We start from the raw sequence: 27574 nt of genomic DNA on the forward strand, positions 1-27574 counted from the left end.
TTATATAGAAAGTGCTTGCAGTTTTTCCCCATTCAGTATGATGCTGGTTAATATGACTTGTATCAATTTGAGGTAATAACCTTGTATACCTATTTTCTTCAGAGGTTGTTACAGTTTTTACCTACCTCTAACCCCAAAGCCTCACACACTCATATATGGAGCTTTTGGGAGGTTTTTGTATCATGGGTGTGTGGTACTCATCAGGGAATTAGTTCACCAGTGAGTTTATAGCTGTCTGTGATATTCAGAGGTGAAGCTTGGTTGGAGGAGGTGGGGTCACTGGGCACATGATCTGGAAGGGTATATGTCCTTCCCTTCTCCCTTGATCTCTCACTTCCTCCAGCCCTCTGCTACTTCTCTCTGCTATGCTGCCCTGCCTTAGAGCCAGCCAACTATAGACTGCATCGACTACAAAGTGAGCCAAAGCAAACGTGCCCTCCTATAACTTGTGAGTGTTGGCTACTTTGTCCCAACAACTAGAAAATAACTAGAACAGAGTTGTTTTGCAAGGGAGTTGTGCTCATTTGTCTATTTGCTTTTAGCGTGAAAATCATACTGAATTTTCTGAAAAGCTTTTTCTGTATGTATTGAGATGATCATATGATTTTTATACTTGATTCTATTTGTATGGTGTATTTTATTTATTAATTTGTATGTATGTGTTGGATCATCCTTGCAGCCCTGGTGTAAAACTGACTTGGTTATTGTGTATGAGCTGTTCAATGAGTTACTGAAATCTACAAGAATTTTACTGAGATTTTTGCATCTATGTCCATCAAGGATATTGGCCTAAAGTTTTCCTTTTTTGTTGAGTTCTTATTTGGTTTTAGTATCAGGGTAACGCTGGTCTCTTAGAAAGAGTTTGGAAGTATCCCTTCCCTTTCAATTATGTGGAAAAATTTGAGGAGCATTAATCATTGGTATTAGTTCTTCAGAGATCTGGTAAAAATCAGTGGCAAATCAGTTAGGTCCTGAGCTTTTCTTAGTTGGTAGAGCTTTTATTACTGCATCAATTTCAGTGGTCTTTATTGTTCTGTTTGGGTGTTTTATGTCTCCTTGTTTCAATTTTGTAAGTCATATGTATCTAGTAATTTATCTATTTCTTGAACATTCTCTGATCTATTGGGATGTATACTTTCAAAATAATTTCTAATCCTCTTGATTTTAGTGATGTCTGTTGTAATTTTACCTTTTTTATTCATGATTTTATTAATGTGACTCCTCTCTGTCTAAAGGTTTATCAATCTTGTTTGTCTTTTTAAAGAACCATTCTTTGATCCAGTGATCCATTTTATTTCTTTTTAGTCTTAATTTTTGATCTAATCTTTATTATTTTTCTTCTACTGATTTTGGGTTTGTATTGTTCTTGTGTTGTTAGAACCTGGAGGTGTATCATTAGGTAATTATTCAGAGTCACTCTTTTTTTAACTAGGCAGTCATATCTGTAAACTTTCCTCTTAGAATTGGTTTCATTTCCTATACATTCTGATATGTTTTCATTATTGTTTGTTTTTAGTAATTTTTAAAGTGTGTATTAATTGATCTGCATTGCTAGTATGCTTTCTTCCTGTGGTTTCTTTGCTGTGATTTCTGGTTTTATTCCATTGTGATCCAGTAGAACGTATGAGATTATTTCAGGTTTTATATATTTAGTGAGACTTGTTTTATGGCCTAAAATATGACCCATTTTGAAGAAAGTTCCATGGGCTGCTACTAGGAATGTGTTCTGCTCTTGTAAGATGAAGCACTAGATATTTACTAAATCCATTTCCTGTGTGATGTCATTTGACACTGATATTTCTTTTCCTTTTCTTTTTTTTCTTCTTTTTTTCATTTTTGGTTTGGTTTGCACCTGTTCATGAGAGTGAGATGTTGAAGCCCTCCCCATGATTTTGTTGGTGTGTTTTCCCCTTATATAAGTGTGTTTGTTCTATGAAATTGGTTTTACCAGCATTTAGCATATATATATATTTACAGTTGTTATCTCTTCTTAGAACATTATTCTCTTCACCAGTGTAAGCACCTTATGTCTTCTGCCCAGTTTTGGTTTGAAGTCAATTTTGTCAGATGTAAGTGTAACTATTCCTGCTTGCTTTGGGGCTCCAGTGCTTGGGTTATCATTTCAGCGTGTGTATGACTTTGTGGGTGAGATGTCTCTTATAAGAAACATAGATGAGTCTTGCTTTTTGTTAAAATACACCAGTCCATGACCTTTAATTCAGACCATTAAGACAAGTTATATGAATATTATTATTATTGAAAGGTATATACTCATTTCTGCTATTACGTTTTTCCAGTGCTTCATTCATTTTTGTTTCTTGTTTGTTTACTCTTCCAGAGAGTTTTATTCTTTCTGTTGGCATCATGGATAATAATGTCCTCTTCATTAACCCATAAGTATTTTGTGCAGTTCTAGCATGGTAGTCTTGAGTTTTTTTTGTCCTTATCATGGAAGTAGGTCTTTATTTTTCCTTTGATTTTGAAGGATAGTTTTACAGAATATAGTAATCTGGTTTGACAGTTATTTTCATATAGGGCATGAAAAACTTCACTGTAACCCTCCTGGCCTTTAAGGTTTCTGTTGAGAAATCCAATGTTATTCTGATGGGTTTATTCTCATAAGTGATTTGGCACTTCTTTCCAGCAGCTTTCAGTGTTCTTTCTTTGTTCTGAGTTTCTGCTGTGTTGAGTGTGATGTATCTTGGAGATACTACTTTCTCATCATGTCTGCTGGGGTTCTAATGTTTCCTTTACTGTGTACCACATTTCCCAGATTTGGGAATTTTCTGAAATAATTTCAGTAAATAAATATTTTTATGCCATTAGTCTCTACTTTGATAACCTTGTCCAGTCCAGTGATTCTAAACTTTGTTCTTTTAGAGTTATCTAGGAGCTCTTAGGTGATTTTTTGATTATTTGCTGTTGCTGTTGTTATTTTCAATATTACTGACTGAATAGTCTGCTATGTCAGTCTTGTTTTCAACTCCTGATATTGCTTCTTCTAAGACTTTCAGTTAACCTATTGAATTTTCTTTTCCAGAATTTCTCTTTTTTATAACTTCTATTTCTTTTAAAAAGTTTTCTGCTCTTTCACAAATCCAAGAAGACAAAGGAATAGTAATGTAGGTTAGACTAGGAAATAAAAGGAAAAATATTTAAAAGGAAAAAGTAAAAAATAGAAAGTGAAAAAGATACATTTCAATGATAATACTTTTGAGAGGTTGTGTGAGGGATAGGAAAGAGAGAAGAAAAGGGAAGGAAGCATAAAGATAGACTTTTTTTTTTTGTACGGGGAATCAAACTCAGGACCTTGCCCTTGCCAGGCAGGTGCTACACCAATGAGCTCTATCCCTGCCTTAGGAAACATAAATAGAAGTGAGAAAAGATATAGAAAATTTGAATCCAGTTAACTACAAGAAACACAAAATTAGAAGACCCAAAAAACACTGTGTGGTGAGAGACACCCATGAAAATAAAAGGTAAGATGTATCGAAACAAAAGCAGTACTTAATATTCATACACACTTACACTGCACACACTCAATTCTAAGAGAAGTCAGTGGTGCTTTTATAATGGAAACCTGGGAAATAGGAAAATTCCCAGAAAAAAAAATGTAAGCTATAAGGTGAACTCAGAAGAAATAGTTTCAGCAATCCTAAAATTTTTAAAGTAGGTTTTTTAAAAAGCATCCTAACACAAACCATAAATAATTTTATTAGTAATTAAGTGTGTAAATAATTTTTTCAGAGAAGAGAAAACAGATGGAAGGAGAGCAATTCAGGAAAGTGAAATATGTATCTCTTTTGTTTATGTTAAAAATCCTAAGTAAACTGTCATTAGGCCAAATCCAAATGTTAAAAATGGTGAGTAGTTTATCTTGGGAACACAAAGATTGTTTAATACTTAAAATTCTGTACAGAGATTAAAAGAGAAAGTTATTATAACACTCAAATAAACTACCACAGACAAACATTTGACACACTTGGTAAAAATTTATAATATAAGAAGAAAAGCTCATGATAACAGTTGAATGCATGGAGGTGCTTTTAACCCTATTCTGCCCACTTCACTGGCTAGTTATTTTCTTTTTTTTTTCTTTTTTTTTTTTTTTTTGGTTTTTCTCCGGTACCGGGAACCGAACTCACGACCTTGCGCTTGCCAGGCTGGCTAGTTATTTTCAATACTGAAGAAAGGACCCCTGGATGAGTAGTCTCCCAAATACAAGGAGAGAGAGCATATTCCAGGCTGTTGTATAGGTCTGCCGTTCACCTGATAAGGACTTTGTAAGGAAGGAAAATTTTAAAGTGGTCATATGTATTGACACAAAATCCTTATCAATTTATTAGCAAACCAAAATCTGTAATATTACATGAAATATGTAATAGCTAATGGTCCAATTGAATTTACTCCGGAAATAGGTTTAAATTCAGAAATCGAGTAATATAATCGATAACTTTAATGTAATACAGGGAAGAACCATTTAAATATCTCAATAAATCTAGTAAAATATTTGATAAATTTCAATGCCTACTCATGATAAAAATCTCTTAGCAGACTAGAAAAAAATTCTTCTGATGGAAAAAGGGTATCTTCAACACAATATACAGCAAACATAGTAAAATATTTGAAGCTTTCCCCAAGACCAGAAACAGCAAAATATCATTTATAGTCAAAACCATGTTTGAGTGACTAGTTGTAGCCTTATAGCAAGGAAGAGGTCAGAAGTTAAAAAGAGATTGCAATATTATTACAATTAATTTAGCATAGCCAAGGTAGAAAAATGTAGTGTTTTTCTTCACAGTAACAAAAAATAAACAAAATTCAACAACATGAAGTAGAATAAAAAATTAAAATATTTCAGAATAAATGTAATTACATTTCATTGTGATTGGAGAACATATTTGCTATAACATTGGTCCTTTTGAATTTATGGAGGCTCTTGGTATGGCATCACTAAATCTGTCCTGGGTAGATTCTGTGTCCACTGACTGTAAAATTTGCTGTTGGCAGTTCTTTCAGCTCTCAGGTGGCCACTTCCTTCTGGCCTCCTGGTTCAAGCAGGCTGTCTGTTAATTAGTTGATGTCCTGTATGGAATATAACATTTCTTCCTGGCTGTATTTAAGAGCCTTTCTTTATGTTTGGTTTTCAAAATTTAGTGTCTTAGCATGGCTCTGTTTTTTTTTTTTTTTTTTTATATACCATTTGGTATTAGCTCAGTTATTGGATGTGTAGGTTTGAGTCTTTCATGAGATAGGAGACATTTCAGCTGTTGTTTCTCCAAGCATATTTTCAGCCCCACTGTACTCTTCTTCTCAGACTCCAGTGCCAGGAGGTTTGCATCTTTGTTAACAAGTTACTGTTCTGGGCTGCTCTTCTTACTCTGGGTCAGATGGGACTTGCTGGTGGTCTGTCCTCCACTTCACTGATTCTTTCTCCGTTCTCTGCCTTCAATACTAACCTCAAACAGGTACTCTGTTTGCTGAGATTTTCTGGGGTTTTTTGTTTGTTTGTTTGTTTGTTTCTCTTATTTCAAACAAATGTACAATTCCTAAAGCATCATTCTAGTGGCTCCTTCAAAATTGTTGAACAATAATTCCAACATAGACCCTACCAAACTATTGCCTTCAGGTATCCCTGCCGTTTATGTCAGACCCACCTGGTAAGTTAGAGTGGAAGACGAGGCCACAGGCCTACTCTTAGAGTTTAGAGGTAAGGGGCTGTCTGGGCTGCCTTTCTTGGGTGATGATGTGATACCCTACTTTATGGCCCCCCAAGCCTAGGGTCTTGCTTTGTCAGAAAACATGTTTCACTTTCAGAGCCCTCTGTGGTCACCTTCTCCACCGTTTGCAGGACTCACAGTGGTACCTGTGAAACTCATAGTGGAGAGGAATGGCGGGGAGGGGCGGGTGCCGCTCAGTGCTAGGTATCCCTTTGTGCCCTTTGACCTGCATTAACATTTCTACTGTGGTGCTGACCTGTTATTTCACTTTAATTTACAAATAAGAAAAAAGTATGTACCCAGAGCTACAATTAGGCTAAGGAAAAACCAATTCTTTCTTTTCCTCTATCTTTGGCTCTCTGCACTTTATGATAAATGTTGCATGACTGCTTAATGCTGATTTTTTTCTAATACTTGACGGTTTTCTTAATTCCCTCGTTTTTTCATTTCCATTTTTTGTAGAATTTACATTCCATCAGTATAAGTGTTTTTTCCCCACGACCATGAAGCTAAAGCTTCCCTTTACTCTGTACTACTTTTAGATCAAAATATTACTTCCTAAACTAACAAACCCGCAGTAAATCAAGAATCTTGGTAAATGAATTTTAACAAGAATCACAGAAAATATTGAGAGAAAGTCTTATACATTTCTTTGTTAGCCTCAAAAGGCCTTTTCATACTAGAAGTTTTAAGAAGAAATTTCTGGCATCAGTTGCTAATGTTGAAGTTTTGTTGTTTTTGTTATATTCAATAGTTTGGCCTGAATTTCTTGTAGAACCTTTCCTGGTTATTCACAAGGTGAAGGCCTGTGTCGTCCCATCTACAGTTAGACATTTTTAGCCATGTCTCCAGTGGTGGTTTCTTCTTAGAGCCACCTCCCAGGTAGCTCTGGATTCACAGCCTGGTCTAGGGGTTAGGCCCTTCCACTTATTCCTGAGAGAAGAGACAGAATTCTTGCCCTACTCCCAGGGTCTAAGAAACCCACAGAGGTGACAGCATTGCTATGGCCTCTTATAAAGGCCACACTGACCAAGTCATAAGTTGGTGGAATGTCATGTAATTATTGTATTACTGAAAGCCAATAAGTAGTATTTTGTTACTGTCTCACTTCAGTTTTATAAAAATATGTATTTGACATAATCAGATAAGAAGAAAATAGGCTTTAGAGTCAGGCAGATTTGGGACTGGGTCCTAGCTGCCCTTCTAACTATGTGCACAATCTTGGCATGTCTTTCAGCCTTTCTGAGCAACACAAACATGTTGTTGACCATTAAGGTTCTGAGGCAATTTGCCACACAGCTCCAGATGATGGGCACAGCTGAGTGAACACAGAAATAGAATCAAGGGGAATTCTAACAGGGGTTCAGCCTGCCCCTTTCCTCAGGCTTTTGGTGCCCCAATGCATGTCTAGTTTTCTGACTGTTGGGTATGGCATTCCAGCAACTCAAATAATTAGGTTCTTTCTGTCTTGTATTACCTGTTTTAATCATATAAGTAATTCTGTTGTCTTCTCCTCTGAGTGTAAATCAGAAGCCATTCAGAAGCTAGTGATTGCCTTGGTGTCCTTAGCCATAGCAGAGACACCAGCAGTGAATGGCTGTCTGTCAGCATGAAGAATTCTGGCCCTGGGTACCAGAGGTAGAGTTCAAGGGCATAAGGCAATTTGCAGACATCTTCTAAGTGGCCTGAGTTTCTGCTGAAACAATCAAGAAGGAGCTGTCGTCTGAGGAGCCTTACCTTACTAACATAATTGTAAGGTGGTTCTTCATATGATTATAAATTGGGTTTGTGCTTCATCAGTAAGCTTTTTGACAAAAAACGTCCATCACAGTGGCTCTCTCATTTGCCACAGCAGAATAGAAAATGAAGTATCCCAATAATTGCATTATAGTTTCCTTCTTGTGGACAAGAAAGCAATGTGGTATAATTAGGTTTGATTGGAGTGCATGTTTCCGGTAACATCTGAAATTAATGACGTTGCTATAGTGACACATCTGTGGCCACCAGTGCGTGAAACATAAAGTAATTCATTCGACAAGAGTAGACATCTGTTAACTGCCAGGATGTGGAGCATATTGACACTGACCAGAAATACTAGACGTTATGTGATAAATGAACAAATGATGCTGAAACAGGAGGACAGATAATTTGTACTTAATCTGCTGGGAGAACTTTAATCCTTTCACTGGTTGCATTTGACAGTGCCATTGTTTAAAGAACAATGCTGCAGAGAATTCATAAATTTTAAAACTTAACTCAGGGTGCAGCCTATTAAAGCAACACATTAATTCCTTTGTTAAGGAGTTTTTATCTTAATGTAGAACAAAGCCATTACTAAAACACCCACTAAACCAACAGGTTTTTTAGGACTCACATTTTAATTATCACATCCATTACCCAAAGTGCCATGTTATTCAGATTTGAATCACATGTGAGTGTTACAAGACATTGTCATCATGAGGGAGATGCTGTTTGCAAAGTTTTTAAGAGAAGCGAAGCATCATTTTTATACTAGTTAAGTGTATACAAGGCTTACAAATCTCACAAGTGAGATTTAGACATGTTTATTAGTATCTTTGACACTAGAGGACGACTGTGGTCTGTCCTATGCAGTGATAATAGCTGGGGTATTCAATTTCAATAAACATGTGCACTCTTACTGTTACAGTTATTCACTACAGTGTATACTTAGATGTGCATGGCATAATTAACATTTTGGGGTATTTGTACTTCTTGAGATACTTAGCACTTGGCAATAGCTGAACAGAAGCTCATACTGTTAGGAATTATGATTAGGAATCATAATATATGACTAAATATAAATGTGACTCTACATTAATGTCAGATACTTTTGAAGACCAGTGCATACTTTAAAGTTTGATGAGTCGGTCTTCTCCCTGGAGAAGTTTTGTTTCCATTCATTCATGGTGAATTCTGTAAGTATGTGTTTGGTGTAATCATTGATTATACATGGCTATTACTTTCCCTATCTAGAATCTTGACAAGAAATGATTCTACTCTGGATAAGCTGCTTGCCTCTGAATTGTAGGCAGAATTGCCTTGTTTATATGTTACAGTCAGTCACCTGCCTGCTATCTCGTGGTAGCCTGGTAGAATCTTGGTGTAGCACCAAATCACTGCTTAGTAACTTAGATGAGAAGTTCCACATCTGCTTCCAGTGTCTCCTCTGATCAGTCATAGAGCACATCTGTTGACACCCTTTGAATGATACCTGCAGTACTTTTTCCTTAGAAATCAGTTTCTTCTTTGCATGCTTTGCTCATTCAAGTCCAAAAAATCGCTGCTGTATTAAAGAGCTATAGCACTTTTTTCTTTTTTTTTTTTTTAATTTTAAAGAGAATAGTGAAAAAAAAAAAGGACAATAGCAAAATACAAACACAACAAAGCAAGAACATTAAAAATGATACGGGGTTTCAAACCAAGTGATAGGGATTAACAGTAGTTGTTATATTACATATTGTTATCTTCAACAGAGTTGCTCAGATTACCAGATGTAAGAATGGAAGATTGATCAAACCATTAAAAGGAATAAGAAAATAATAATTTAAAAGAATATTAGAGACAATACATAGTTTCACTAGACAGGATGGTAGGAATTCACCAATGGTTGTTATATTGCATATTGTTGTCTTCACATAAGTTGCTCAGATTATCAGATATAAGCATGCAAAATTGGTCAAAATATATAAAAAAAATTTTAAGCATTAACTGTTCCCCTCAATAAACCACCAGACATCAGCATTATAGTTATGACAGTTTTATATCTATATCTATGTAGATATATATATCTATATAGATAGATAGATATAGATATAAATGCTGTAGTACTTTCTTTTTTCTTCTTTCCCTCATCCTAGTTGTTCCTTCCTTCAAGTCATTTCTTTCTCTTTCATATTATCTGTTGTACATTTTGAGTTTTATTTACTCTTTCAGGTTCTTACACTAGGGAGACAATATAAAGTTTGTACATATGGGTCCAATTTATTTTACTTATGAGTGTGGTCTGTAGTTGCATCCATTTACCTATAAAAGCCTCAAGTTCACCTTTTTTATAGCTGAATAATACTCCATTGTGTAAACATACCACATCTCTTTTATCCATTCCTCAGTTGATGGTCATTTGGGTTGTTTTCAAGATTTGGGTATGACAAATTGCACTGCTATAAACATGGGTGCACATATATCGCTGTGGTATGATGCTTTTAATTCTTCTGGCAAAATACCCTGAAGGAGAATAGCTGGGTTAAGTGGGACTTCTAATCCTAGTTTTGTAGTACTTTTTTTTTTTTTACTTGTAAATTCTCTATAAATAATTTACTTAGTAAATCTATCACTGTGGATGGTTTGGCTAACGTGGTCCAGATTTTCATTTTTTTTTTTTTTTTTCTTAAGAAATCATTAGCAAACCTATTGTTACAGGAACTGTCTGTTGTAACCAAACTACTGTCATTCTCTCTGATCTGGTGGCAGTCTTACCATCTGATTCTTAAATTAATTCCTCTCAAAGTTTCCAGTATCAGGGCCTACTGATTTCTGTCATGTTAAGATAAAATTTGTAGAAGTGATCAACTGACTAAAATCATGAAAAGCATCTGAGGTAAGACATACAAAACTATTTTCTGTTACTGACGCTTAACTGATTTACTCTTGCTACATTATCTACTACTGTACACATGGGTAAAGAAACCCTGAAGTTATTAAGTTATAAAATAAAACACATCATTAAAATCATTAAGTATTTTCAAGATTCCTCTTGGCATGTGAAGAAACTGTCCCTCACCCAAAAGAAGGTTTATGCATATATTCAGTTTCATTAACCCTAAAGGCATCAGTATACTTTATTCAGATGGCAAAATTACAAAGCCAGTATTTCATGAGACATGCTAGTCATTTGTTTGAATGTCAGTTTAAGCTGTTTATGATTTATTAGTGATTTAGACATTTTAGAAGATGCAGTTATTATACAATTATCTGATTCAAATGAGAAACTGCAGGATACATCACTCTCTTAGACAATATTTGACATAGCTCTTACACAACTCTTATCATTAAGTTTAACATATTCTCATGCTGGGTATGGAGATTAATCCCTGGAATCCCTGCACTCTGGGAGACTGAGGTAGGAGAATTGCAAGTTGGGGCTCAACCTGGCCAACTCAGTGAGATCCTGTGTCTAAATTTTAACAACAAAAAACTTTTTTAAGGGATAGTGAGATACCTCAGTGTGAAGACCCTGAGTTTAATCACTCCCCAGTATCATATAACAAACAAATGAGCATTCTCATTGCCATAAAAAAGCATCCCTGTACTCACTGCAATCATTCTGTTTCTTTCCCCTTCAGATAGCTCCCAAGAAACCCCTAGTTTGCTTTTCTGTCTGTAAAGACATGTTATGTGGATAGAATTATACAATATGTTGTCCTGTGTGTCTGGTTTCTTTCATTAATCAGGATGTTTTCAAGGTTTATCCATACCATAGCATGTCTCAGTGCTTCATTCCTTTTTATTACCAAGTGATATTCCACTGTATGTACATTTTATTTTCCATTTATGAGTGGATGGACATTTGGGTTATTTTTTTGTCCATTATGGTTAATGCTGCTGTGAACATTCAAAGTACTAACCAAAGCATTTAGGCAAGGAAAAGAAAGTGTCATGCATACTGTAAAGGGGAGTAAAACTATTTATGTGTAACACAGGCTTGTAAAAGGAAATCCAAAGGAATCCCTTGAAAATCTATTAATAAACAAGGTTAGTAAGATTGCAGGATTCAAAAATGAATTTCATATCCATACACCAGCATTGAACTATCAGAAAATAGAATTAAGAAAGCAGTTCCATTTATAATGGCATCCAAAAATAAAGTACTTCTTATTCTTAAGTCAGAAACCAAACTCCCCAAATTGATCTACAGAATTACTCTTATTACTTGAGTTAAAATCCCAGCTACCTTTGCAAAATTGATGAGTTGATCCTAAAATTTATGCAGAGATACCAGAAGGACCTGGATAGCTAAAACAATCCTAAAAAACATACAGCAGACTCATTTGTCCTGAGCTACATCTCTTCCTTTTACACTTTATCTTACCAAAAGTCAAGAAGCAATCTCTGTAATTTAAAAACTTATTATAAAGCATAGTCATCAAGACAGGATAAGGACAAATACATGGATTGATACAATAGAAGGGAGAGGCCATAAATAAATCCTAAATGTATGGTCAACTGGCTTATCGATAGGAGAAAAGAACAAACGTTTCAAAAAATGGTGCTAGAGGAACTGTATAGTTATGTGCAAAAACTGATGTTGGACCCCTACCTCACATCATACAGAAAAATTAACTCAGAACAGATTGTGGACCTAAATGTAAAACTTTAGTCTCAAGTTGTTCAATCTTCACAAACTATTTGGAGTTCTCTATTTCATTCCCTTAGCTCTAGGTAGGTAAATAAATAAGACTTTTAGGAATGTAAGTAGACAGCTTTATAAACATAATCCAAGAGGAGAAAGAAATGGTTCAGATCTGGACTTCAATTTTCTTTTAAATTATTTTTAACTAAATGTGTATACACAACAATAAATACAGTATTTTAACATCTGGTTTGTTTCTGAAGTAACTGGTCACTGTATTTCAAGGACTCTTTGTGCATGTGTACTATTATTCTCACAATTTCTACAAATAACAGTAAGAAGCAAAGAATGATGTATAGCGTTATGTCAGGAATTTCAGAACTTGAGATGGGATCATCAGGCTAAAGAAAGGCAGCTAAAAAGCCCTAGGGACTGCTCTAGCTGGGGTGCGCATGTGGCCCCTCCCTGCACACATCCTGTGCCAAATGAGCGAGTGCTCCAAGAGATGCTGCTCCCATGCTTCGAGTCCCTGCTTTACTCCCACCGCCATGGTTCCCAGCTGAAACTCGTGGAGAGTGACAGACAGGAGGTCCTCACTCTGAAGCCCCAGGGATTGGTCTCACTGGACTGCGTATGCAGCCCCTCCCTGCGCACGCCCTGTACAGAGTGAGTGAGTGCTCCAAAGGCTGCTGGTCCAGCGGTTCAAGTCCATGCTTTACTTGCGCATGGACCCCCTAGGGGGTTGCAGGAACAGGCAGTCTGTGATTGCTACCCATCCAGCCTGCATCTGGTTCCTGTATGAGTCCTGAACTGAGTGGAGACAGAATCAGGTGGTTCACAAATTGTCAACCCTGCAGTCTGTGTCTGGGTTTTGCCTATACCCTGAACTTCCTGGGCACATAGGTCCACTGGACCGGGATTGTCACACCAATGCAACCCAAGTCTGGGCCATGCATGTGCCCTAAACTGGGGACACTGGATCAGATGATCTGCATTCAGCTGACACCAGTGCCCATGTCTGAGACCTGGGATAACTAGATACAAATCAACAACTGCCAGAAAACCCAAGACTAAGTAGCACTTCTCTGGGGTCACTGATGGGCAAACATGACCAACAGAAAAACTAGGGACATTAGTGGTCTTTGCTGTGCAGCCACTTAAGAGGGAAACTGAGCTTTCTGCATCGAGTATCAAACATGACAAAACAAAGGACTAAAACACAGTCCCAGAACTCCACCCCACTCAGAACAAGTCCAGGAGACATTGACATAGGAGAACTTGGTAAACACATGCCTTAAATAGCTGAAATGATTGCAATGGAAGTAAAGAAACAACTCCATAAGGCTGTAGAAGAGATGAGATCAGAAATATCTCTCAGGCAATAAATGAAATGACAATAATAATGAAGGAACTCCTCAAAAAGTCTGAAGAAGAAACATATAAGAAAATAGAAGAACAAAGGCAAGGGACAGAAGCATTAAATGAAAAATATAGAAACGACTTAGAACGCATGACCCAGATTCAAAGAGACTTTCCAGGAAAACAGAGCTGCCATTGAAAGCTGCCAAAACCGCTTGAATGAAGCTGAAGATAGAATCTAAGACTTTGAAGACAGCATGGCAGCTAGCGACCATGAAAGAAAGGATCTTGTAAAATCAACAAGGTTCCAGGACGTCAATTCAACAGCTGCAAGATGAGGCAAAGAGGAAAGATGTACGACTTATAGGAGTCAGTGAAACAGCAGGAGGCAACACAACTAACATAAAAAGAATATCTGCAGAAATAATAGCAGAAAATTTCACAAGCATGGAAACAAAACCTGATATACAGATAAAGGAGGCATATAGAACTCCAAACAACCACAACCAAAATAAAACTACACCCAGACATATAATAGTCAAGCTCCCAGATCTCCAGCAAAAGAACAGAATAATAAAAGCTGCTAGAAAAAAGAAACAGATTACCTATAAAGGAAAGCCCATCAGACTTCTCAGCACAAAACATCCATTCAAGAAGAGCTTGGAGCAAAGTATTACAGGTCCTGAGACAGAACAGCTTCCAACCAAGACTGATGTACCCTGCCAAACTATCCCTCAAATTCAATGGAGAAATAAAATATTTTCACAACAAAGAACAATTGAAGAATTTCATGAGTGCCAAGCCAGCATTACAAAGAGTACCAAAAGATTCTAGACAGAGAAAAATCTGACTTCAATTTCAAGAACAACAGAAATGAAACATCAAGAAGAGGAAGCAAGTAAACAGGTAGAAAAAGTAGGACACCAATGCAAGTAAATAACATGACAATGATAAATCAATACATCGATTATAACTATAAATGTAAATGGCCTCAATTCTCCAGTCAAAAGAAACAGACTGGCACGGTGGATTAAAAAACAAAATCCAACGATACGCTCTATACAGGAAACACATTTCACTCAAAAGGAAATCCACAGACTAAGAGTCAAAGGATGGAAAACAATCCTCCATGCAATAGGAACCCAGTAAAAAGCAGATGTGGCTATTCTGTTTGCAGACAGTGTAAACTTCAAACTGACAACAATCAAAAGAGATAAAAAAGTTCACTACACACTAGTCAGGGGAAAACTGCAAGAGGATGAGATAACAATCATAAACACGTATGCACCAAATATTGGGGCCCCAAATTATATAAGACAAATCTTAACAGACATGAAAACCCATATAGTTAATAACACTATTGTAACAGGGGACCTCAGCACCCCATTGGCACAAAGAGATAGGTCAGTTACCAAGGTTGAGTCAAGAAGATAGCAAATTCCTGAACAACCCAATATCAATTAATGAGATTGAAAACGTGATTAAAAACCTACCGACAAAGAAAAGTCCAAGCCTTGATGGATTCATAGCAGAATTTTACAAGAAATTCAGAGAAGATTTAATACCAACCCTCCTCAAACTCTTCAGTGAAATTGAAAAGGAAGCAATTCTCCCTAACTCATTTCTGGAGGCAAGCATCATACTGATACCAAAGCCAAAGAAATACCCACCCAAGAAAGAGAACTACAGATCAATCTCCCTAATGAATATAGATACAAAGATACTCAGTAAGATACTAGCAAATAGAATGCAGCACATTATCAAGAAAATCATACATCACGACCAAGTTGGATTCATTCCAGGAATGCAAGATTGGTTCAATATTTGCAAATCTATAAATGTTATACGCCATATAAATGGAGCCAAAGACAAAAACCACATGATCATCTCAATAGTTGCAGAACAAACTTTTGACGAGGCCCAACATGCATTTATGATAAAAACTCTACAGAAAATAGGAATAGAGGGCCTCTACCTTAACCTGATCAAAGCCATCTATGACAGTCCAACAGCTAACATCATTCTCAACGGACGAAAATTGAAAAGTTTTACTTTAAAATCGGGAACAAGACAGGGATGTCCACTGTCACCATTCCTATTCAACATAGTTCTGGAGACACTAGCCAGAATAATTACACAAGAGAGAGAAATAAAAGGAATAAGGATAGGAAAGGAAGAAGTAAAATTATCACTATTTGCAGATGAGATGATACTCTACATAGAAGACCTCAAAAACTCCACCAAAAGACTCCTACAGTTAATCAACAAATTCAGAAGCATAGCTGGATACAAACTCAACACTCAAAAATCAATAGCATTCCTATACACAAACAACAAACATACTGAGAGAGAAATGTGTTACCATATGTTTCACAATAGCATCCAAAAAATTGAAATACTTAGGAATCAGTCTTACAAAAGAAGTAAAAATCTATACAGTGAGAATTACAGTATTCTGAAAAAGGAGATCAAAGAGGATTTTTAAAAATGGAAAGATATTCCCTGCTCATGGATAGGAAGAACGAACATTGTGAAAATGGCCATACTCCCAAAATTGTTATACAGATTCAATACAATTCCAATGAAAATACCACTGGTATACCTCACAGACCTTGAGAAAACATTCCTAAAATTCATCTGGAACCAGAAGAGACCCAGAATAGCAGAAGCAGTCCTGGGCAACAAAGGCAAGGCCAGAGGTATTACAATCCCCAGTTTGAAATTATACTTCAAATCTCCTGTGATCAAATCAGCATAGATGCAAAATCCCTTAATAAATACTTGTAACCTAAATTAAACAACACATTAAAAGGATCATGCACCATGATCAATTTGGTTTCATTCCAGGGATTCAGGGGGTTTACATAAATCAGTAAATGTAGTATAACACATAAATACAGACAAGAATGAAAACACACAGTTATCTTAATTGATGCATTAAAAAGCCTTTCACAAAATTCAATGTCCCTTCATGTTAGAAGTCTTTAAGAAACTAGGTATTGGAGGGTCATACTTCAATATATTAAAGGTTATATTATGAGCAGACTGTAGTCAACATTATCCTGAAATGGGGAAAAACTGAAAATGTGTCCTCCAAAATCAGTAATTGAGACCATGATGTCCACTCTCACCTCTCCTGTTCATTATAGTGCTTTAGATTTTTGCCAGAGCACTTAAGAGAATGAAATAAAAGGATACAAATGGGAAAGGAGTATGTAGTATAAGAACTATTGTTGAACTCCTTCCATTTTGTATGTTGAAGATCGGCATCATTTCCAATTTTTTTTTTAAATTATAATTTTTTTCTTCTTGTTACTGTCTTTGATTGTTTCATCAATCTTACATTCTTATGTCTAATGAACTGAGCAACTTCACTGACGATAACAGTATGTAATTTAGCAACCATTGTAAATTTCTATCATTTTGTCTTGAGGTCATCTATCATTTTTATTGTTTTTGTGTTGTTTGAATTTTGTCTTCATTGTTATTTTGTCAGTTTTTTTGAATTTTTAAAATAAATTCAAGAAAATGGGAAAGGAAAATTCAAATTTTCCTTATTTGCATATGATATGAACCTATACTTAGAAGACTGTGTTGACTTCACCAAAAGATTTTTAGAACTTGTAAATTTAACAATTTAGCAGTATACAAAATCCCCATTAAAATCTCTGAAGCTTTTGTTTATACCAGTAATGAATTAGCTGAGAAAAACATCATGAAATCAGTTCCATTCACAATAGATTACAAAAAAAAATAAAACTTGAGGAATAAACCTAAGACATGAAAGACCTCTACAATGAAAATTACAAGAAATTGAAGATGGAACTAGAAGATTAAAAGATTTCAATATTGTGTTTGTAAAGCAATACAATATTGTTATAGTGGCCTATTACCAGAAGTGATCTGAAAATTCAGTGCAATCTCCCTCAGAATTCCAATGACATTCTTTATGGAGGCAGGGAGAAAAGCTCCAAATCTCATGGCATTAGACACAGAAAAGCTAAAACAGTCCTGAGCAAAAAGAATACGGATGGAAACATCACAATACCCTATCTTAAATAATACTACAAAGCCATAATAACAAAAACAGCATGGTAGTACCACAGAAATAGATAGGTGGACTGTTGGAACAGAGAATTCAGAAATAAACCTACACAACTACTGCCGTCTCATTCTTGACAAAGGAGTGAAAAACTTACTTTGGAGAAGAGATAGCCTTCTAAACAAATGGTACCTGGGAAACTGAATATTCCTGTGTACACAATTGAAACTAGGTCCCTGTCTCTCACCATGTGCAAAAAGAAATTCAAAATGGGTCAACAGACCTAGTTATTAGATATGAAACTTTAGAAGAAGACAAAGGGAGAGTTCTTGAATAGGACTCTAAGAATATAGGAAATAATATCAACATTGAACAAGTGGGAATACATCAATTTACAGAGTTTCTGTACAGCAAATGCGACAGAGTAAGGAGACAGTTTAGAAACTGGGAGAAAATCTTTGCCAGCTACTCTTCTGATAGAAGATTAATACCTTAAAGAAATAAAAAAATTAACCCCAAAAAACTAATAGCCCTGTCAGTAAATGGGCAAATGAATTGAATAGATGCTTCATAAAAGAAGTATAAATCACCAATAAGTGTATGAGAACAGTTAAACAATTTTAATCTTTAGGGAAATGGAAACCAAAACTACATTTAGATTCTATGTCACCTTGGGCAGAATGGCTATCATCAAAAATAGACATACAAACAGCAAAACATTAAATGCTGGGGAGGATACCAGGAAGAAGAATCCCCTCTGCAGTGCTGTTGGGAATATAAATTAGTAAAGCCACTATGAAAATACATACACATTCCTCAAAAAACTAAAAATAAAATACCATATGATATATCTGTATGACTCCTGAGGCACCACTCCTTAGGTATCCAAAGGAATTAAAGTCTGTTGACTATAGATAGACCTGTACATGTATTTGTCCTGGTACAGTTTGCCATAGCCAAGACATGAATCCAGCCTAGATGCCCAAAAATGGATGAATGGATGAAGAAAATGTGGTAAATGTACACAATGGAGTAGTATTCAGATATAAGGAAAAAAATTATATCATTTGCAGGAGATTGGATGGAAACTGTAATCATCTTCTTACGTGAAGTAAGTCAGACTTCTACAAGTATTGCATGTTTTCTCCAATACATAGAATCTGTTTTTTGTTGTTGTTGTTGTGTTTGGTTTTGTTTTTTTTTTTTTTTTCCGGTGCCGAGAATCAAACTCATCACCTTGCTCTTGCCAGGCAGTCACTGTGCCACTGAGCTAAATCCCCAGCCCCCGATACATAGAATCTGAAAACAACAAGATGGCATGATTCTATAAAGGAGACCATCATTAGACTGGGGAAGAAGGGTGGGGGCTGATGTATTGTGCATGTGTATGAAAATACTATATTGAAACAATATTTTCTAAGTATTAATAATAAAAGTATATTAAAAATTTAAGAAAATTTTGAAAATAAATCAGTTCTTTTTTTATTAAAAGTTCATTGTAGGAATGACTTATCTCTTTTCCTAAAAAGCCTAGTTGACTCCAGTCTTAAGTGAAGCTTTTAGCTTTTCCACAAATATTAATGTAGTATATACATTTAGTTATTAGTTAGCAACCATCAAATCAAGGCTGTTCAGGTGGAAGACAGAATTTTAATCAAAGGGCTTGAGTTGTTATCTCACTAACTTATTAACAATGTGGCAATTCACCTTATTTCCCTGTACCTTCTTTACTTAAACATAAAGTGGGGGATCATGTTTTTTCTGCTGTACTGAACCACATTGCTGTGAGGTCTTTTGTCACCATTTTTAAAGCACTATGAAATAATTAAAATTCTTAGTACTTTTAAGTGTAAAATACTCTGAAAATTTCAGTGGTTTCTTCTTGTCTCATAGCACTATGAAGTGCCATGTTTGAAGCCTTAAGGGATAGAAGGAATAATAAGTTATCATCTGTGACATAAGTAAAAGATACTCAAATGATTTAACAGCATTATTGTTAGAAATGTAACAAGTGTCATGTGCTGTGCAAAGTGTCATGAATACAGTACATTTTTCCCAGCCTTCTTGGGTAGGCCTTTCTCCTGAGCCCTGAATCTTCATGTACAGACGCTCTTCAGCTTGCCAAGGGGTTACAGTCCCATCCCAATAGTACTGTAAGTTAAAAATGCACTCAGTACACCTACCTACCAACAACATAACTTGACAACACATTAAACTCTAGAATGCTGGCTGCTTCCCCTTGTGAAAAGAGCTAAATTAAAAATTTAGAGTATGAGTTCTACTTAATTTGTATCACTTTCTTACTGTCTTACCATCAAAAAATTAAAAATCAAACCAATGTGAGTTAGGGACCGTCTGTATGACTGTTGGACTTATCTCCTTGTTTGCCTTATGGTCACTTTAGATCCACCAATTCCTGAAGCAAACTAGTGTTCTTTATTTTGTCACTTTATCCTGAACATCTTGTTGTGACTTGTTACTGCCAGCACTGAGCAGAGGCAGTAAGCCAAGTATGCTCCCAGGTCTTAGTTGAATACCACCACATTCACTTCTCAGGTTCAGTAAGGTCTTTTTAAAAGATTTGACTTCACCTCTTTTTTACTGTCTCTTAATGTTACTTCCATAAAACCCCTTTCCTAGACCTTGCTGTCAGCCCCATGCAGTGATGGACCCACAGGAGAAACATACACCTTTCTTAACATGGGCAGAGGGGACCATGAGTACAGCCCTTGTTATGTCAGGACAAGAGCTTCCCTTGTGTCCTCCTGACCCGACATGGGCTGCCTTCTTCAACTGACACACCTGTTTGCTCTCCATCCCTGTCCCTTGTGTCGCCTCCTTCCACTAAGAGCAATATGTTTGCACTCTCAGAACTAGGCAACTCCTGAGCTGTCCCATGATCACCTTTGGGTAAAGGCCTATTCTCTGAGTCCAGATTCATGGCACCTCTCTGGAGTAGTCCTGCTTCCCCGTGTATTTCCTGTACTGCATTTACTGCATCCTGCACTAGGGCCTCCCAGAAGTAGGATCATTTCCTGGTAGCTTTTTCAACCCACAAGGATCTTGAGAAAACAAAGTCCCTCTCTAGTTCTTAGTGTTTTAGGCACATATTGCATTATCATATTCTTTGCAGTATCTATGCAAGACAGGAGATGCTTTCTGTTTTATAAACAAGTAAACTGAGGCATGGAGAGTTTGAAGCAATTCTATGAGGTGACACAGCTCATGGATTATGGGCAGGATTTGGACCTAGCCCATTGGTCCCCAATTCCTATGTGTAGTGATATCTCTTCATGAATTTTTGGCAGATTAATATTACATGAATTCAGTGTAATTTGAAATTTATGTTAATATGAGTATTTGAGACTATGACCCCATGCTGAGGACAGTGGCAACCAGGACATTGAACAATGTGGGAAGAACAGCTCTACGATAGCCGCTCTGTTTTCCATTCTAAGCAGTTTTCATTTAATATTGTAAACAGTGGAGAGTCGCTGATGATTTTTAAGCCAAGGAGCAAATGACGAGATTTTAGTTTTAGGAACACAGCACTGGTGAGAAATGGGTTAGAGAAGATTGGACATAGAGTTTGAGTAACTGAAAGAGTTACAAATCAGGACAAGAGATGAAGACAGCAGGACCAAGGAATTCCAAAATAGAAGCCTAAGAGGGATCATTTTTTAGATAGAATTAAGAAATTTCAAAGTTGATTCAATGAAGAAATCCAAGAAGAGGAGACAGGATAATGTGATGACAGCAATGCCAGTAGTAGCCATAGTGAGAGTAGTTCCAGCCTTTTTAGAACTTGTTGCTTCAGCATGTTATTGGTATACCTATGTGGTCCCTCTTCCATTTTCTGGTGGCCTTAAGTCTGAGTGGTAAGGGATTTGCCCTTATTAGGTGTTGCCCTGTTGGAGGAGCAGTGACTCTGGGGATGCTGCTGGCTGAGGAGGTGCATAATGGTGAGAGAAAAGAGGCTGAAGATGTGAGTTGTGCATGGGTAGCCATGAGGTGCACGTGTCTAGCAGAACAGGAAAGCTCCTTGAAAGTAGTGTGACTTGTGCCAGGTTCGATGAGACAGTGGACATGGCCCCTTGGCCGTGTGAAATGGAAGGTCTCCACTCTGAGTTAACTTTGTAGTGGCAGTGAGAAAAACAGTGCAAGGGGCTCAACAGAAAAATCCAATGTTATTTCTTTATTTAGGGGTTTGGGGTACTTGTATAGGTTGTCTGAAAACCTAAGAAATAGCTTATTCTTGATATGTGCTATACCAGTGTTTATTTTCATAGTTCTTTATTTAGCTTTACTGCACATATGAAATGGTTCATAATACAAAATTAGGTTGAAAGAGTCTCATTAATCATAGCCTATTTACAAACTGTGTAGAACGTATCAGACTTTTTGCCTGCTACAATTATGCTGCACAAGCTGAATATCAGAGAAAAAATCTGAAGCAACACGTCATGTCGTGTAAAGATATTCTTAATTTAAATAATATTCTGAATGTGATATTCTGAAATGATATTCAGAATATCATTGATATCAGAATATCAATGATATTCTGAAAAGATATTCTTAATTTAAATAATATTTTAAGTGACATTTTCAAGAACTTTATTGGACACATAACAAAGGTGAACTTTTTATTTATTCTAAGATAAATTAACATCATTTCAATATCTTATAGAAATTACATTCTTATTAAATACTTTATATAAAGCATTTATAGGAATTACCTATTTTATTTGGCAGCTTGAGTGTTCCTAACTATACTATTTAATATAATCTAGTATTTTAAGTTAATTTTAAGTAATTTAAAATAAATAATTCTACTTTTTAATGAAAATGCCATAAACTATTCACATACGTTTCTTTTCTACTCACATTTATGAAAACTGAGGAGGCATCTATTCATTACTTACAGACCAAAGCCATTTTAAAGGGTCTGTGTAGAACTCAGTAAAACTTACAAAACTGACAAGCATCCCCAACAGTAGCCACTGTTTGAAATTTATGAAATTGTAATATATTACATTTGTTCTAAGAGCCTTTATCAAAACAGTGTCTAAATAATATGAAGTATAGACTGAAATGTAGACTTTTTTATTTTTTCAGTACTGGGGATTGAACTCAGGGTCTTTGCACTGAACTACATTGCCTGTTCCCGTAGCCCCTTGTATTTCTATTTTGAAACAGACCTTCCTTTTAAAGTGAGTTCTGTGTTCTAATGGTTGTGAATCAGTGGCCTTTTTTTACTTCAAATACAAATCCTAACCATGGAGTCAGTAGGTATTTTCAGCATCATGTGTGGCAAAGAAAACAGAAATTAGTATTATATGTGTGTTCTGTGACTGTACAAAAAGACCAGCTTCCATTCCATTTGATTGGTGGAGTGATTGTGCATGTTCATTACATCAGTTCATTATACAGTCCTTGCCATTACATCAGTGGTCAGTCTTTGTGTGCAGAAGCCCCAAGGGAAGACAGGATTCAAGCACAGCATATTGCAGCACATTACATTCATGGTCATAGGGAGTTTAAACTTTCCTGTGTGCCTTCACTTCTCTGAAACCGGGTAAGCTAGTCTATGCATTTGTAATATATGTGTGTGTAAATTAAGTGTGATATATGATACATGGCCCAACTTTCCTGGCAGTCCAGGTAAACAATCCTTTTGATGATTCTGCTGTGGTCTGCTGAGGAGCAAGCATTAAATAAGCACACCTGATAGCTCTCCTTTAGCTTAACTAAGGAAACTCTGTCCTCTTTCACAAACTTCCTTCCTCTCATTCCAAATAATATGAGTGTGTGCAAAGGGTTAAATACATCTGGAGTACATTACTTCAACTAAAACTAGTTCGGTGTTCAAAATAGGTTTTCATAAAACTGATAAGACAGCTTAATTCAAGGTTACTTGATGTCTTTCTGAGGCAGTGCTCTGTACTGAAATTATGAAGCCAGTGACTCAGTTTTCTAGTTGTATGCCTGCCTCTTTCAGAATAGGCAAAAGTTGTATTTGTGCCAAATAACAGATGTAAGTTACAAGAAAGAGCCTAGACCGGAGATGGCAAACTATTCAGAGCTTTCAGTGATAAACAGCCTGCTGCATGCAGCACAGGTGCCATAGTTTCACCACCACTGACCTAGACTTTCTTCATATAAGTAGAGCTCCACCCATGGTTAAAGGTTGTTAAAAGGGGAGCTTTATTGCTAGGAAGAAAACTTCTCACTCTTGCTATCAAGATGGGAGTGGTAGCCAGGGACATTCTGTAGGTACGTTGTGTCTCATAGCATGCTCGCCCTGCTGCACAAAAGTCTGAAGAGCAGCATCAGGAGTGTAAAGCAGCATGGCCTTTCTTATGTTGCCTGGATTAATTGATAGTGTTGCCTCTATTTTAGGAACTCTTACCCAAAATGAGATGATATTTAAGCGGCTTCATCTGGGCACTGTTTCCTATGGAACTGACACAATGGATGAGATCCAGACCCACCTCCTGAATTCTTACTCACAGGTATGTGGGTTTTCCTCTGAATGTGCTCTTCTCTCTGGAGCATCCAGCACTTGAATTAAACTGAATTTGTTATGTGCTAATCTGTAAATTAATAATCCTCTCTGATTATTTTAGCTTTCATTATTGTGTACCTGTCATCAATTCTAAGTCGAACAGGTCTGAGTAAGCATTTCTACGTTAGTGTAGTTATAGGAGGCATAATGGGCCTAAATTGTTTATTCATACTGTATTTTTAGTGAATAATTTGTAAAAATTTAGTGTTAACAGTATTTTGAAGGATATATACAGTTCAATACTATAACTGTATGTTTCCTAATGCCTCTTTTTTCCGCATAGAGTAGTAATTAATAAAACTTCCTTAAAATTTTAAAGATAAATTTTTTTCATCTTTTTCAGTAAGCAAAATAGATACCAGAATACAATGATCTATCATATGTCTGTCACTTAACTTCAATAATAATTATCAATGCATAGTTGACCTTGTTTTATCTGTAGCCATTCTCTTTTTATTTTGAAATGAAGCTCAAATATCATTTTATTTTTAAATATCTATTATGTGTCCCTAATCAGTAAAAGCTTTTTTAAAAATTTTATTGCCTCATAAGAGCCATTTGAGATTATAAGAACAGGAATTGCTTTCTTGCAACGTGATGATACAGCCTAGATGTCAGGTCATCTTCAGAAGAGACAGGCACTCCATATAGTCTATCCCAGGCTGTCTCATTCTCCCATTCTATATTCTTGACGTTAGTCATGTCAGAGCCTTTGTGTATGCATATACTGCATTTTAATCAAATTGAGGGTTTATAAGGTGCTGGCTCCATGTAGTGTTTATATCTCATTCCTTTGGATTTCACTTTACCTATCATAAAAGTTATTCATTTAATATAATTAAACCTAGCAGTTCAGGGTAATTCATTTCAAATGCCAGATGCAAGATTGTAGTTTGTGTCAGCAACTGTTACTTTTCTCAAGCTGCTTTTCTGCGTGTTTGTTGGTTTGCTTTGAATACTGTACAATAGCCCACATCATATAGGGTAAAGGCCTACTATTCAAAGGTGTAAATAGTTCACCTCGGTGATCACAGCTCAGGTCTCAGAGGGCCACATCTCTGATGTCAATTGCAGAGCTAGTATTTATATTAATTTGCCTCAGACAGGATTTTGCATAGATAAGTCTAAATTGCACTTTACCATTGCAGCTTTTGACAGAATTTAAGCATAGGATTCAGTTATAAATAATGTGTTTCGTTTTTGAAAAACTTTTGCTTCTTCTGTAATTGCTGCTGGTCTAGCATAGACATTACTAAGATGTGAAAATATCTTAGATGTATATTTATTGTATATAATGTTTTACATATATATATGTATACTTGCACAACCACACAAAACCAAGCATTTTAATCATATGGTTGTAATTTATTTAGATACAACTATTTTATAACCTATATTTATTAGTTTCAGTTACTTTTAATTTTGTCTTTTGTGGTAGAGATCAAACCTAGGGCCTTACTCTTATTAGGCAAGTACTGAACCACTGAGCCATATCCTCAACCATAAAATATGTATCAATAGAAGAAAAATCTAAAAGAGGGAAAAAGAATAAAGCTTTCTTTCTCCTAAGAATTGTGTTTAGATTAAAATACTACAAGGTAAAAGTTTTTCAAACATTATTCATTGCATTTACATAACCCACAGATTAGACTCCAAATAAGTTATTTTACTAGGAAAAACTTAAAAACAGAAAAGATGAAGAATTATTATGTGGAAATAGCAAATATTTAATGCTTATATTAAAGAGAACTTTAAAGATCATTTTTACTAAAAGCTGTCTGTAGGCTGGTTAGACAATACTTTTATGTGAAATAGATGTCACTCCTTGTTTGGGTTCTGTTTTATTATTAACATGACAATAGTCTAGTAGGTCCACTACAGTGTAGCACAAATCTTTTATAACCTGATTATATTTTCCCGCTGGAAGCATTTGGTGATACAAGGCACAGTCTTTAATGGAATTTGTGTGAAATTAAATTATGTAAGCCTCAGTAAGCATAACATAATTCAGAAGGAGAAAGTGGCTGAGCTTCTCTGCTGTAGGAGTGGTGACAAAGTGAGCTGTGTACAGATGCAGGGCAGCTGAGCTGCTGACAGTAGCCCTAGCCCAGCAGTAGGCAGCACTGTGATTTGATGGGTAGAGGACTCTTGGTTCAGTGGCTCTATACACCCAGTCCAAACACCAAAACTTGATTTCTAAGGATTATCCTGAGGTCTCTGAAATTACTTAGAAAAGTGTGGGCCAGTCCTTTTGGGGTCAGGGCAATGTTAGGAGATAAATAACTGAAATCACCACTTTGAAAGTGATAACTCACTCACACATAGCCTAGTATGATGACAGCCACAGGGTGCAGTGAGCAGCTGCTTCACCATAACACAATTTAAGATAAGACTGGGCCATTTTCCTCTGAAGGCACCCACTAATGTGTCTAATTACTGTAAGCTACAAAATCTGACTAATTCACAGACTGTTACAAGCTATATGGTAGTAAGGGAAGAGTCTTAAAAATTTTGTCATGCTTTTAGCTTTATCCTATTTTATTTATAGTATTTTTTTCAGAAAACTGAAAGCCATTGTGGATATACCATTCCATTTTGTTAACTTGCTCTGTTTTTAGAAGGAATGAATAAACAGGAATTATTGAGGACTTACAAAATCAAAGTGATAGTCGAAGTGACTAAACTAAAAGGAGACTGCCAAGTTTTAAGTATGATAGCAAATATTTTAAATATTTGACAACCTGGAAATATCAGAACATTTTATATAACTAAGAAAAGTAAATCATAATAATGGGTGCTATATAGGACAAAGAATCAAATCAAACTAAACCATATTTTTTATTTCTTGTTTTTTATCATAGCTTATAAAATAATATAGATTGATCACTTCTGGGTTTACCACCTAGTTCTCTGATCTTTAATTTTTTTATGACATTACCTGATTTAAAGATGCATCCTCAAGCAAGTGGAAACAACTCCAGTTCAACACCACCAAGAAGAGCCCAATCTTTAGCCCCCAAAGTTAGGAAAAGCGTCAGCAGTCGGATCCATGAAGCAGTGAAAGCCATTGCTCTTTGTCACAATGTGACCCCTGTGTACGAGGCTCGGGCTCTCATCAGTGGTGAAACTGAGTTTGCTGAAGTGGACCAAGACTTCAGTGACGAGAACCGTACCTACCAGGCATCCAGCCCTGATGAGGTGAGTCGCACCCCTTTAAAGAATCTGGTTTCAGAATTTATTTTTCAGAGTGCAAAGCTGTGGTCTGTGTGCTTTTCACTTGGGCTCAGTGGGCATGCAGACTTACTTTCTAGTGCAGTGAGTGAAGGGGCTGTGTCCCAGCCAGACTTCCAGAGCCAGCTCTACCTGAAGGTCGAAAACCATCTGCTCCTTCTAGCATATGGCCCTCTTGTGTCACTTAAGCCTTTCAGATATGGACCTATTGTCCTAATGTGTCAATATTTAACAAAACACCTGAGAATAGTTAACAGGGAATAATAAGAAAAATCAGTTTTGCTGGT

General features: G+C 36.2%; 1 protein-coding gene across 3 annotated transcripts in view; it reads left to right on the plus strand.

Annotated features, from left to right (window-relative positions):
* Positions 1–27574, plus strand: part of Atp9b (ATPase, class II, type 9B) — a 305437-nt gene that overhangs the window by 206144 nt on the left and 71719 nt on the right. For all 3 annotated transcript variants that reach the window (XM_005373105.2, XM_005373106.2, XM_005373107.2), the window contains exons 14-15: positions 23891–24003; positions 27006–27254. In XM_005373105.2, coding sequence (XP_005373162.1) covers positions 23891–24003; positions 27006–27254 — 362 coding nt within the window. The remainder of the gene's footprint in view (positions 1–23890; positions 24004–27005; positions 27255–27574) is intronic.

The sequence above is a fragment of the Chinchilla lanigera genome, unplaced genomic scaffold (assembly GCF_000276665.1).
Source record: "Chinchilla lanigera isolate Chin_1 unplaced genomic scaffold, ChiLan1.0 scaffold00001, whole genome shotgun sequence".
NCBI lineage: Eukaryota > Metazoa > Chordata > Mammalia > Rodentia > Chinchillidae > Chinchilla > Chinchilla lanigera.